The 12,791-nt window shown below is 37.7% G+C and overlaps 1 protein-coding gene across 1 annotated transcript; it reads right to left on the bottom strand.

Moving 5' to 3' along the window:
• Positions 1-6,086: 6,086 nt before the first annotated feature.
• LOC140229299 (uncharacterized) lies at positions 6,087-8,230 on the bottom strand. The gene is made up of 2 exons (XM_072309573.1): positions 7,923-8,230; positions 6,087-6,808 (listed from the first exon to the last, which is right to left on the bottom strand). Exons 1-2 carry the CDS (start codon positions 8,198-8,200, stop codon positions 6,103-6,105), a joined length of 984 nt encoding a protein of 327 aa, XP_072165674.1. The 5' UTR covers positions 8,201-8,230; the 3' UTR covers positions 6,087-6,102.
• Between the last annotated feature and the right edge of the window lie 4,561 nt (positions 8,231-12,791).

The following is a 12,791-nucleotide window of genomic DNA, read 5'->3' on the forward strand; positions in this document are numbered from 1 at the left end:
TATGCTATCACTTTTCCACATCGTAATATGTGCATACACACACACACACACACACATACACACACACACACACACACACACACACACGTTATATATTAATAAAGAAAAGGGGAACGTAGGTTATCCCAAAATTCAATGAACCAAGTTTCGTCATGCAAAAGGATAAAGTTGGCAGAGGGATAGAGTAAGAAAAAAGAAGTTCAATTTGTACAGAAAGCGTTGTTTAAATTGAATTTGACATCATATTATGTATTTCCACAAAATTTTCTCTCTAGTAGGCCTACACTAAATTGCTGCAAATAGGGAAATGTATGTGTGTACCAAATTCAGGCCCTTTGAAAGTCAAATGGATTTAAAAAAATGAGCGATAGAAACATGAAAAACGTCTTCAGACCTTCTTCCCCCCCCCCCCTTATTTATTGGCTTTCATCCATCCCGTCAGGACGATAATTTAAGAAATGTTGGCCTCGGCTATAAGCTCAGATGGAGATTGTTGTAAATGGAAGATATACATTTGTACTTCAGTCATCAACTTTGAATGTATGCCCATCATAAACCCCATTGGATTATTCTTCTTTCCCCGCTGTCCTTGAGTGGAAGGTATGAACATCATATCGGCGATACGTTTACACAACAGCTTGCAAACCTTGCATGGTTTTAAGTCAGTCCCTCGAATATGTCTGTAGGCCTCTGATAGCAGTAGTTGTTCACAATCTCTTTTCATATCTATTATTTTTTTATTTTTTTTTATTTTTTTTACAGTTGTGTCACTTGCCGCGGCTCCCTCCCCCTGAAACAAACAAACAAAAATAAATGAAAACCATACAAAAACCCACATAAATCAATATTTCTATTATGATTGTTATTATCATTAGTTATTCACGAGGAGTGAAACGCCCCCAGGGCTTATCTGTATCACGTGATCACTACGGACACCAAGATGTCTGATGGTTATCGCAGCGAGTGGCGGGTGTAAATTGCAGCCCCTTTAAAATCCCATCTACGCCTATCAATGCGATTCATCACAGCGCATGGATCGCTCGAGACAGGTTATCTGTTGCGTCGATCGAGCGTGTGAATAATGATCGATCGGGAGAGACCGTGAGAGAAGGTGGGAAAGAATGGAATACGCATGCGCGCTCTCGTACCCCCCCCCCCCCCCCCCCACCACCACCGCCATCCTCCCGCTTGGCTAGCTCCGCTTGGACCAGCCAGCTCTCTCTGATGTACTATACTGATTAGCGATGTGTAAGAATTTCAAGATAGATGAGCGATAGAGGTTTTGTGAGACGACATCCGCAGGAGAAGTTGATATTGAAAATTCTTTTTGTTATCACTTTATTCATTTCATTTCAATTAACACAAAATATTTACATAATATACAATATCAGTATAACATGATAACAGAGTAAAGTACTGTGAACCTAAGTTGCGTACAATAAAGACTTTTATGATTATACCGAATCAAGATTGTTGAAAATGGAGGGGACTATTAAAAAGCAGGGCTCGAAATCTGCAGTTTCCTCATGAGCAATAATGAATTATAACGATGCAAATTTCCTTCTACGCACTTCTAGGTGGCATTATTCTATTGTTGAGACATGCATGTCACATATTACGAGAATGACAGCGCATTTCAACATTATGCGTTGACTATACTTAACATAACAATAACAGGTTCAGAAAGAAGTGTTACACGGTTGTCACTGCGAAGTTTAGTATTTCAAATACCTCGAAAAAGTAGTTTATCCACGTCTAACTCTGCCCCCCCCCCTCTAGCTCTTTGATAATTTATTTTCTTGTCTATTCATTACATGAGAATGAAACCCGTGAAATACAATGAATTGATGCAATGGAGCAACATTTAGTAGAATACATCAGCGAAATTTGAGGTAAAATCGGACAATCTGTTGAAAAATTATGAATTTTTACAGTTTTGGTGCAGCTATGGCTTGATAAAAAGACCAGAATACTTTGATAAGAAGAAAATATATTTAAAAAAAAGCAACGTATTTTCGCTTTTCTAGCATAATGAAAGAGCACTTTACTTACCTCGTTCAGAAAGCAGGGGGGATGATTATATTACCCGAAATACAAGTATTTCAAAAAACATGTCGGGGGAATGAGCACTTTTCATAGAATATGAAATTTCGTGGAATTCTCTCTTTACTTTCTCTATATCGTTGTACATGATTTTATGAACTCTAGAAGTGGTTTTCTCATCCAGTGATAGCTGTACCGATTTTTTTTTTTTTTAAATTCATAGCTTTTCAACGGATTGTCCGATTTTCTACGATGTCAGCTTAACAAATAATGCTGATTTCACGCATTGGGTTTAATTCGGGGTTTCATTCTTCTACTTGTTCAAGTTGTACTTTGTATGTGTCAAGTGTGTGTTCAAAATGGTATTGACTTATGTAGCTATATACCCGTATGTTGTATATCTTCTCACCTTATTGCTCTTGTACATAATGGGTACAGTATATGCCTTTTTGGAACGAAATATCAAAACACTCTACAAAAAAATTGGGTGAGTTGCAGTCGAGTAGCTATAACTTAGCAAACAGTGTACACAGGCCTACATAACCCTCAGAATATAATATGACGCGCAAAGCTCACTACCAGTAACAAAAATTATCACATATACTAGTAGCTCAGATCAATAAGCGCATCAATCTGCATTATGCTCAGTGATTAACATTGGCAAGCTTGACTTTGTGAAAGCCATTTTCCGCCAATTACAATCTGTTTAATGAAAATAATTTGGTTAGTCTCGGGCGTGAAATGTCGTTAAGACATAATATTTATTCCTGCATGAACCCTTCCCCTGTTTTAACTCCGAAAGAGGGTTAATGTCTTCTTCATTTGCATCATTAGCGAGCTTTAGATCTGCAACACGAAGGCTAAGACGACGCTAATTAGGCCAAAAAAAAAAAAAAAATGGTGTTCTGCACATGCGCAAGACGGCCGTTACTTATACGTTTCCATCCCGTGAGGCTGCGTCCTTTTTTTTCGCGTTGCAGATCGAAAGCTCGCTTTTACCGCATGGGGGTCGATAAAACGCCACCAAAAGGTCGAGCACACTTTTAAGTCTTTCATAAAGGAAAATGCCACTTCTCCTTGTTCGCATCCGCTCATGCCTTTGATTTTGCGTACAGTATATCTAAAAGTTTTTCACCGTTTGGGTCAAATATCGTATTCCTCCTCTATTCTGTTTTTCTCGGTGATATAGATTTATAAGCAAGGATTATGGCGTTTCTTGAACAAGGTGTTACAAGCATTAAGGGCGTCGGAATTATTGAATAGTCCTCGTAAGTATTCATCCTGTAAGCCCACTTATTCTGCTCTTCTTCGGTGGCAGAGTTAGCAATATTCCATGTATCATGTACATTTCTGTTGTGACTCTGTGTCTGATCGTGTGTAACTGAAACTGTGTGCGTGTATGTGTCGTTAGACAATGGGTGAGTGCATAGGTGTATGTGCACGTACTCCTTTGGAAGAAATGTTTTTGTGTAACATATCAAGTAACTTTCGCTGATTATTATCTGACCTTTGACCCTTTCGCCTTTTCTTCATTTGCATGCCTACCATCCTCAAGTAGCTCCACCATCTATTGCACATCATTCACGTATATATCGTAATATGATACGCCCAGACATTCGTTTCGTTCTCTTTTTTCTCTTCACATTCCATTTCTTTCCTTTATCTTCCGTCAGTTACTTCAAAAACGCTGTTCCCTTTCAAAGTTTCGTCCCCATTGGAGAGGGAGAGAGAGAGGGGAGGTGGGGGCGAGAAGGAGAAAAAGAAACATCAATTCAACCTTCAAACCATTTCTCTCGAATCTTGCTTCATATCTTACCCTCCTTGGAGCTCTTATTTGTATCGACACTATTATTATTATTATCATTATTATTATTATTATTATTATTATTATTATTATTATTATTATTATTATTATTATTATTATTATTATTATTATCATTATTATTATTATTATTATTATTATCATAATTACATATATATATATATATATATATATATATATAAGTTTCCGCTCCCTTCTATGCCACAGTGTCACGTAATTACTTCAGACTACCAAAAAAAAGAAAACTCACGAGGTCTATTTTTCATCTTCAGCTGCATATATATCAAAGAAATAATGCTTGGTTGCAAGGCTTAAACACAAGTCTGAAAACATTTCACATGAGGAATGTGAGATCATGATTAAAAACCTTCGGAACGGCACAAAAAAAAATGGCATTCGTATATACAGACACAAAGAACTGCATAGCATTTTTGCAACTTACCGACAAATTGCACTACATTGACGTAAATGAGCACTGAGTTAATCATTAATAGCTAAGTTACTTTTCTACACTTAATTTGGCATGGCTATACTACTAAATGACTTATTAATTCATTGCTTATTTACTCCGATGTTTTCTGATAATAAATGATAATATTTAAATTGTTTCAGAGTGAATTGGCACAACATGTACACTCTATACATGTATATCTTAAGTTGTGAGAAAAATCAGGACTCAGCTGAGGAGAATCATATCTTCGCTTTCAATATACCCCATAACCAATCAATAACATTTTCTCATCAATTTTGATATTTGCATTGAATACATTATTAATGACATATATGACTTAATTTTTGTCGGAATGCGTTCACATATTGGCAATGCAACAAAACAACTGTGTAAACATCATGTTCCATTCTATCAAGTAAAATCCGATGAAAACATTAAAGGTCACATTCCCTTAATCTATTATTAAACGATTTTTCACATTTGAATTTGAACAATTCACTCAATCCATATTCATCTGAAAGACCAGCGTTTCTTGCCCAAAGTAACAATGCTTGTTAAGAAATTACATGTAAATCAAACAAATAAGACGGTTAGTATAAAGCTATATCGTGTTTCATATCGCAATGTCCATGAAATCGCCAGATTGTACCTTAATCAATGTATCATGTGGTATTATATTATGGTAATTACAGTTTTCCAAGTGATTACTATATAACTCATTTTACCAAAACCGAAACTGCTTTTACCTTTTCATACTGAAATATACATCACTTCCAACTCTTTCACGAGTGGTTTTCAATGAACTGACAAGAACAGAATAAAGAAATACAAATTTTGTGAATTAGAAAATGAGTTCCATTTACCATACAGCCATGCTATCATTATGATTACGGTATTTGATTTATTTGTACAGTATAATGTTGAACAACTTTGATGGAATAAGTGCTCCTATGAGAACAGAAAAAAAAAACAACCTACAAACAAACAAACAACAATGGCATGCAAGGGTGATGGAATAAGCCGTCCGCTATTGTGAACGTGTAGAAGAAAATTGCAGCAAAATGGCATATTATATGCAAATTAAATTTCTCTGTATGATACAGCTCTGCCGCAGAGACATCCGCGGTGAGGAAAAGAGGGTAGCTATAAGCGTTGGTTTCTAAATCACTCATTATTATTCAACGGCAAGAATAAAATTAATCTGGCAGAGGAAGGGTCTGGTATTTCAAGTAAGGATTTAAATAGAACGGGTTCAATGTTCGCGAGAGACAAAGCATCTTGTTTCTCGAATAGCATGGACACACTCGCATCTTTTTAAGGCCGTTACGCTAAACACGCTCCGTTCTCATGTGATCATTTTCCACGGTTCTCTGACACAATTCGGTTTCACGGCGCCGTAAAAAAAGAGAAGCTGGCAGTAAAACCAGTTGTAGACGTAAGATACCTAAGTCTTGCGTTATACCTTTGTTAAGGGTGGCCATACTATATTGCTTCTATGAATTGTACAAACCCGAAGCATTATGCATGCAATGCTGGGAGCGCTGTAGTACAGTGGAAAAGAAACTACAATCTTCCATAACAGCTCGTCGGTTCGAATCTTGCCCGGCGTGTATCATTAAGGGCAGATGGGTACTCTAATGTATCATAACCATGATAATCATGATTAATGTTAGTCGTCAATAACTAATCTATGTGATTATGTTCCACGAGGCACACCACTTGAAAGGCAAGATACATGCCCATTTTGAATGAAAAGAGCTATATAGGCGATAAGCAAAGATATATTTTACTCAAGTTTACATGCATACATTTCGTCATAAAACGGCTGCGCGCTGAGGCAAAGACGACGCACGTCTTCCGTGACGCCATCTTCGTCAGTATCTCGGGTCTTCGGGGGAACGAACTGAGTACTTCGAAGGGCTCTTCGGTAGAAATGCTCGTTGTAACGCAGAAGTTCATCCCCAGCCGCTTTCCACGTGTATGTCACTTCAGGAGAAGCGTCCCACTTCAATAGCGACTGGCTGTACGGTAAACCAATCGCTCGGCAAAACTTCTGCAGCACTGTCTCTGGTTTTGATAACAAGTCGTCTGAGTCAATCACAGGAACACAAGAACGCCTCGTCCGTGGCCCATCAGGAGAGTTTGATTGAACTGTACTGTCTGCAGAATCACACGCCTCTAAAACGTGCTTCCAGGATTGATGTAATTGCTGGTGAAAGAGGCCAGCATCAAAAAGGAAGTTGTCTTTCTCGATGTCGAACGTGCGATCGTCCCGAGATTCTTCCGACAAGTATCCAGCAGCGATAAACGACTCTATCGTCGCCTTCCTGTACGATGCAATGACTGGCGCGGGACGACGAATCAAGAAAGCGTACCGATACCCATTCGGAAGGTATCGGCGATACTTCGGTTCCACCATTGTCAGTGTCATGTCTTTGACGAACACGTATTTGCTATTGCTCTGTTCCAACCTCGATTTAACTCCTTCGAACCTGTACAACCGAGACAAGTATTTATTTATATTAAAAAAAATAATAGTTTTAGCCAGCAAACGATGATTGAGAGCAACTCATCGTTCCAAGTTGAATAAATTCATGATGAAGATCAATGATTCAAGTAATATTGTTCCTTTAAATTACATTTCATCGACCCAAAGAAGTGTCGATAACTTTCCTTTCTCCTTCATTTCAGCATATATATTACATAATTCATACAAGATAACAGCTCTCACGTTATAAAGCATCGTGGAACCCTCTAAAGATAATAGCCAGGCGGTAAAATTCATCACACGTTTCCTTAGAGTAATTGTAGACCAAGAAGTTCATGCTTTTTAAAGGGACAGTATAGTATTAGTTGAGGTGAGGATTTAGCTTTGAACTTTTTGCACGATAATTAGAAACCACTTTATGAAATGTTAAAGAGCGCACAATTCTAAGAGGAATTCAAAGTTTACTTGATGAAAATCGGTTTTGACATGTCTGAGATATCCAAAAACAAAGGAAAACAAAGGCATCCTAATAAACGGTGGGACCCACCTTTTATTAGGATAGCTTTATTTTGGATATCTCAGCCATTTTCAAAACCATTTTTTACCAAAGAAACTTTGAATTCCTCATAGATGCCCCTTTCATATTTCATAATATGTTTCTCATTATCTAAAAAAAAAAAGAAAAAAAAAACCGTCATCGAAAACGTTGAAAACCTGAACCCCCATCTCAACTGATATTTACTCTACCATCCCTGTAACAAGTCAAATGAACACTGCTTTCCACAAGCAGTCGAGTATCACAGTCATGTACATGTATTAAATACGATGGGTCACGAACTCCGTACAGTTTTAAGCGAGAGACCGTTTCATTTTAAAATCCAAGTACTGCGAACATTGCTAATTACATTTTCATGATACGTAAGAGAGCTAACAGAACATTACAAGGTAATTCTTGAAGTACATTCGGAATCATGAAAGCGTAGGTTCATGCATGCATGCATGCATACATTCATTCATTCATTCATTCATTCATGCGCGCATTCATTCATTTATTCATTCATGCGCCTTGAAAGAATACATGGATTTAAGATTTCTAGACAATCTTGCTGGAAACGTACGCCAGTCTCTTTGGGTCAATAATGCCTTCGGGAGTGCCAGCCATTTTCGAGATAAGCTGTGCAGCCTTGGCGAACGCCTCCTCGTGCCCTTCGTATGCAGTGGGTAGCTCACTTCCATAAACGCGGCGATACTCCATGGCAGCCATGATGCAGAAGCAGTAGGGCTCGAACCAGATTTCGATGCCCTCGATGTGGCTCAGACACTTCGTTAACGCCGTGGAGACCGTGCGCGGGCATGTCCACATGATCACTCGAACCCGATCGTCCTCGGATGCCATAATATTTACTGAATTCCCACAGTCGATGCAGATTTGTACTGCCTACAGGAAGGATACTTGAGAGTCTACGCGACATGTACACAATAGTTCTTCAAGGCCCGCACGGCGTACAGCTTGAACTTTGATCTTTAAACTGTCAGTGTGTAGACGTCCACAGCAATGTTCGTTGCGCGTTTGTAGTACAGATGTACAAGTACAATTGGTTAGCCCTCCTTGTCCTCTGCGTCACTAGTCTTCAGTGCAGAAACTTAAATGGATGATATAGTTTTGGTTAAGACCTGGCATAAGCTTTCTACATTTTTGGTGAGATAATGAGAAACCTGTTATGAAAAATGAAACAGCATGAGGATTGTAATTCCAAGAGGAATTTAAACGTTTATTTGATGAAAATCGGTTTTGAAATGGCTGAGATCTCCAAAACTATACGATCCTAATTAAAATTAAGGCGTGACCCACCTTTTATTAGGATCGTTTTGTTTTACTTTGTTTTTGGATATCTCGGTCATTTGAAAACGGATTTTCATCATGAATTTAGAATAGTATGCTCTGTAACATTTCATAAGTGGTTTCCCAGTAACTCGCGAAAGGTTAAGATCAGGGCCCTGTTTTATCAAAAGATAAGATCATTTTTTGAATTTCCTTAGCACACAGCTAGGCTGCTATAGACTTATCATAGGTATTAACTTTATATATAATCAATTTTAACTCTTCATAAAACAGGGCCCACATCATCTCCACCAATACTATATCATCCATTTAAGTCAACACAAAGATGAATTCTCGCATTTGGAAATTGAACGCCCTATCACAGCGTGGCTTTGATTTGACGAAAACGAAAATAGAACTCCCATAGGCCCCCTAAATAAAAATTGATCGCCTGGATTCTGAATTTGAATGCCCGAATATTTTCGCTTGCGTGCACTGTGTGAATATGAATGACAGAAGTATGAAATTGACCGGGAAAGCCTATATCAAAAAAAAAGTCACATCTTAATGAACACAAGTTACAGCCACTCAGATTCGCTATTTTTTTAAAAGACACGTGATGATGATATTGACCTCTTGGAAAACTGTAGCAGGCTAGTAACTGCCAAATTATGGCATTTAACTCTTAGGAGCTTGCACTCAAAACTAAATGATACGGCTACAATGGTCAAAGGGCACTTTACAGCTAAAAGATGTGTTTTTGAACGTGTGTGGCCTGGCATATAAATCTACCCCAAGAATTCTGTTGCGAGTGTATTTTGGGCAACCGATTATATCGTATAAGGTGTTATAACAACAATATAAAATCACCAAGCTTCACATTTAAAGAAGACTAGGATAAAGATTGTGATTATCATCATGTTGTTTTGATTGTAGGAGTAGATAATCAAACGCACTATCAAATAGTTGGAACATGGAGAGAAATGCATGGCCAAAGAGGTACACGTAGGCCTACTATAGTAGTACTTAAAAAAGTCTCTATAAAAGAGCGCCCCTACATGCTTGGAAAGCTATACGTGCTTGGCGAGCGTCTACACTCCTCTTTTGTTTGGGTCGCTGATTCAGTTCGTCATGCTGTCGAATAATTATTATGTTTGAACGACACTTAAGATTACAAACTGATGAAACACCAGCAAAACAGAGAGAAATCTAAGGAAAACTGAGAAATTATCAAATGTTAACAATTTCGTTGTGGAATCAGAGGAGATTGATAGTAGAAATGAGAACATTAGAGATTGTTTCCTGTCCATGGATCCTTTAAAAAAATTAGTGTCAGCGGTTAAAACATAAAAAAGTAAATCATGTAATTGTTTCGTTAACTGCTTTGTTGACGTTACTGCTGTCATCCGTTCACATAAATGACTTCCGTGTCGTGCACAATAGTAATTTCAAGGAGAACGCAATTTCTCAGAAGATGGAACTACGAGAAACCACAGACAATGGAATCGTACGTGGGGTATGCATAGAGATTTCTTTCTCGCAGGTCGCTCTTTTGATCGATGCTCTGACGGTCGGTCATACCATAATGGAGCTACACAAGCTCCATGGTCATACTGTGTCGATAGTTCCTTCTTGACCGTAAGACCTCAGGCTAGAACCCTCCCTGGGGAATGCGTGGAACATACACGTTTCTGTTGGCCGCAGCCATGTTGCGTTTATGATTAGAAGAACCAACGTGATTTTGAGCGGTTTAAGCCTGGACATGAATGATTATCAAAACAAAACTTTTTTTAAAGCCCTCGGCGGCATCATATTCTCTCTTTTGCTGAATAAACGATGTATTGGCTGCTTTACTTTCTGATGCTTCCAGAAAAAAAAAATCCCGGATGATTAGTCAATACTGAGCATTCACACTTGTCATACATGGAACATTTTTAGGTTTTGGTTGAAAATTAAAACGGAAAATGAAAAGAAAGTAAAAAAAAAAGAAGAAAAAAATCGTTGATATTATGAGTAAACATAAGATTTTTTTTTTTAGATGTCTAATCGATATTCTTTGCTGTATGTGTAATACTAATACATGTAGGTGAATCAGAGACACATTGTTCATACAGTAAAAGGAAAAATGTTGAAAATCAAAGGTTACAAGTTTTCACATTTCAAGAAAGTATTCGCTTTAAACAAATCAGTCGACAGCATAATGTACGAATTTAAAGATTACTTAAGTTTACTTTACTGAACCTCATATTTTTCAAGCTATTATCACAGGCGAAACTATTCTTTTGATTGTGTTGTTAGTTTGTTTTAGCATCTAAATATATATCCTGTTCTGAAATTCAAATGCATGGAAGATTTATACACCCACACACCCAGTACGCTTTTCTCATAGAATCAGTTGAGTGTTATTGTTTGTTTGTTTGTCTATTTGTTCGTGTTTCATCAAAGTCTTAGTTAAAATAGACACCGGCTTTTTAGAGAAGCAAAGGTGTTCTTAGCAAAGACACTGGCAACTGACATGACCTGGTCAAACCACTTCCCTGAAATGTACATAGCGGACATCGGCGAGAAAATTCAATCATGATCAATTATAAAATTGGAGCCAGATCTCCTGCTGTTTCGTTTATGACTCCAGTGATAATAGTAATTATGATGATAATGGTGGTGGCAATTTGAAAGAGATAATAATCGGCGTTATTATGATTATTATTATCATCATTAATAATGTTATTTTTTTCGTGTTAATGATGATTATAATAACAATAAAGAAAATATTGATGATAAAAAGAATAAGAAAAAAAAGTCCACAAAGATTCCATCATCAATTTTAATCATCATTGACAAGAAGCCGCTTGTTGTTGTTATCACTTGGGATGGTACAGCGCAAAAAGGCTGTTTGCATTACCGTTGTAGTCAGGAGCGATCATCCACGCATCTCCAACAGTGCATGGGTCACCTGCTATTGTTCGACGTCACAGTCTGTTCAGTAAACCGTGACGTGGTAACAGCCCCAAAGAAGAGCGAGCGGAAGGAAACAACATTCTGGTATCCTCATTGATTTCCGTCGTCAGGTCGGTCCGATCACTCACAAAGTCATTAATGTCATGTGTTCACGTAGAATCGGTTTCATGACCATCATGAGCGAGAAGTCCTTAAACACTTGCGGTCCGTCCTCGGACTGAGAGTGAGCAGAAATATATTGGCGCGATCAATGTTGGTAAAAACCAAGGGCAGATTGAGTCTAGTGACCGTCAAGAAAGATTCCCACGGAACAGTTACATAAATAACAACACAATGCCTTCATATGGATAACAATTATAATAAACAATAGTCATATATATATATATATATATATATATATATATATATATACATATCGCCTTTGATGTATGGACTCAAAGCGCTTCAACAAATTTAACAAAATTGAAAAAATAAACTATATTTACCGAACAAAACAGAACAAATACAAAACACACAAATAAACAAAGACAATAAACTTGTCGGATCATTGACCCGGAGCTGAAAAATGGAATCAAGTCAGAACTATTAAGAGGTCCTTCTTTTCGAACAAATTATGTATGAAATATGTATGAAATATCTCGTATGGACAACACACAGTTATTTACTCATACTTTCTCGTTTGGTCATTATCACAATTAGCGGCTTCTTTGTTGTTGTTTTTTCTTTGTATCAGAGTTATTTTCTTGGAGAAAAACCTCCATGAAGTATTCTACATAATAAATATAATGATATAACTTTGTTCATCAAGTTATTTTTGTCCAATTCGTTTATCTAAAATGATATTCTGGACAGGATGTCCGAGCCTTTCATGGCCGATTCATGTGTAATTGAAAGCATAGATACAGATTGTAAATAATGCGAGATAAGCAGGGAGATTAACTTAACAGTCATCACTAACATGTCTCATAAGCTGAAATTTGTTATGTGTTCTAACCTATATACATTAAAGTGACGTCTGGTATGTGTTGTGAGCTTGTGAAAGTGTTTTTACACCAGGGAGGTGAGACGAACTCACCTCGCTGATGTATGAGAACCCAGTTCGATCAGCCCTATTCTGTCATCGTCGCGGGTTCAGCTTATCTCGCTCTATGGCGGGAGTGTTGATCGGAGGTGGTGGGCCCGTATGGCGACCTGCTAGACCCTTGTT

The sequence above is a fragment of the Diadema setosum genome, chromosome 5 (genome assembly GCF_964275005.1).
Source record: "Diadema setosum chromosome 5, eeDiaSeto1, whole genome shotgun sequence".
Taxonomy (NCBI): domain Eukaryota; kingdom Metazoa; phylum Echinodermata; class Echinoidea; order Diadematoida; family Diadematidae; genus Diadema; species Diadema setosum.

Excerpts from the sequence above, each read along its gene's own strand:
- LOC140229299 (XM_072309573.1), bottom strand. The coding sequence starts at position 8,200 with ATGGCATCCGAGGACGATCGGGTTCGAGTGATCATGTGGACATGCCCG. Across the intron at positions 6,809-7,922 it reads ATTGACCCAAAGAGACTGGC|GTTCGAAGGAGTTAAATCGA; the intron begins GTACGTTTCCAG and ends TCGGTTGTACAG.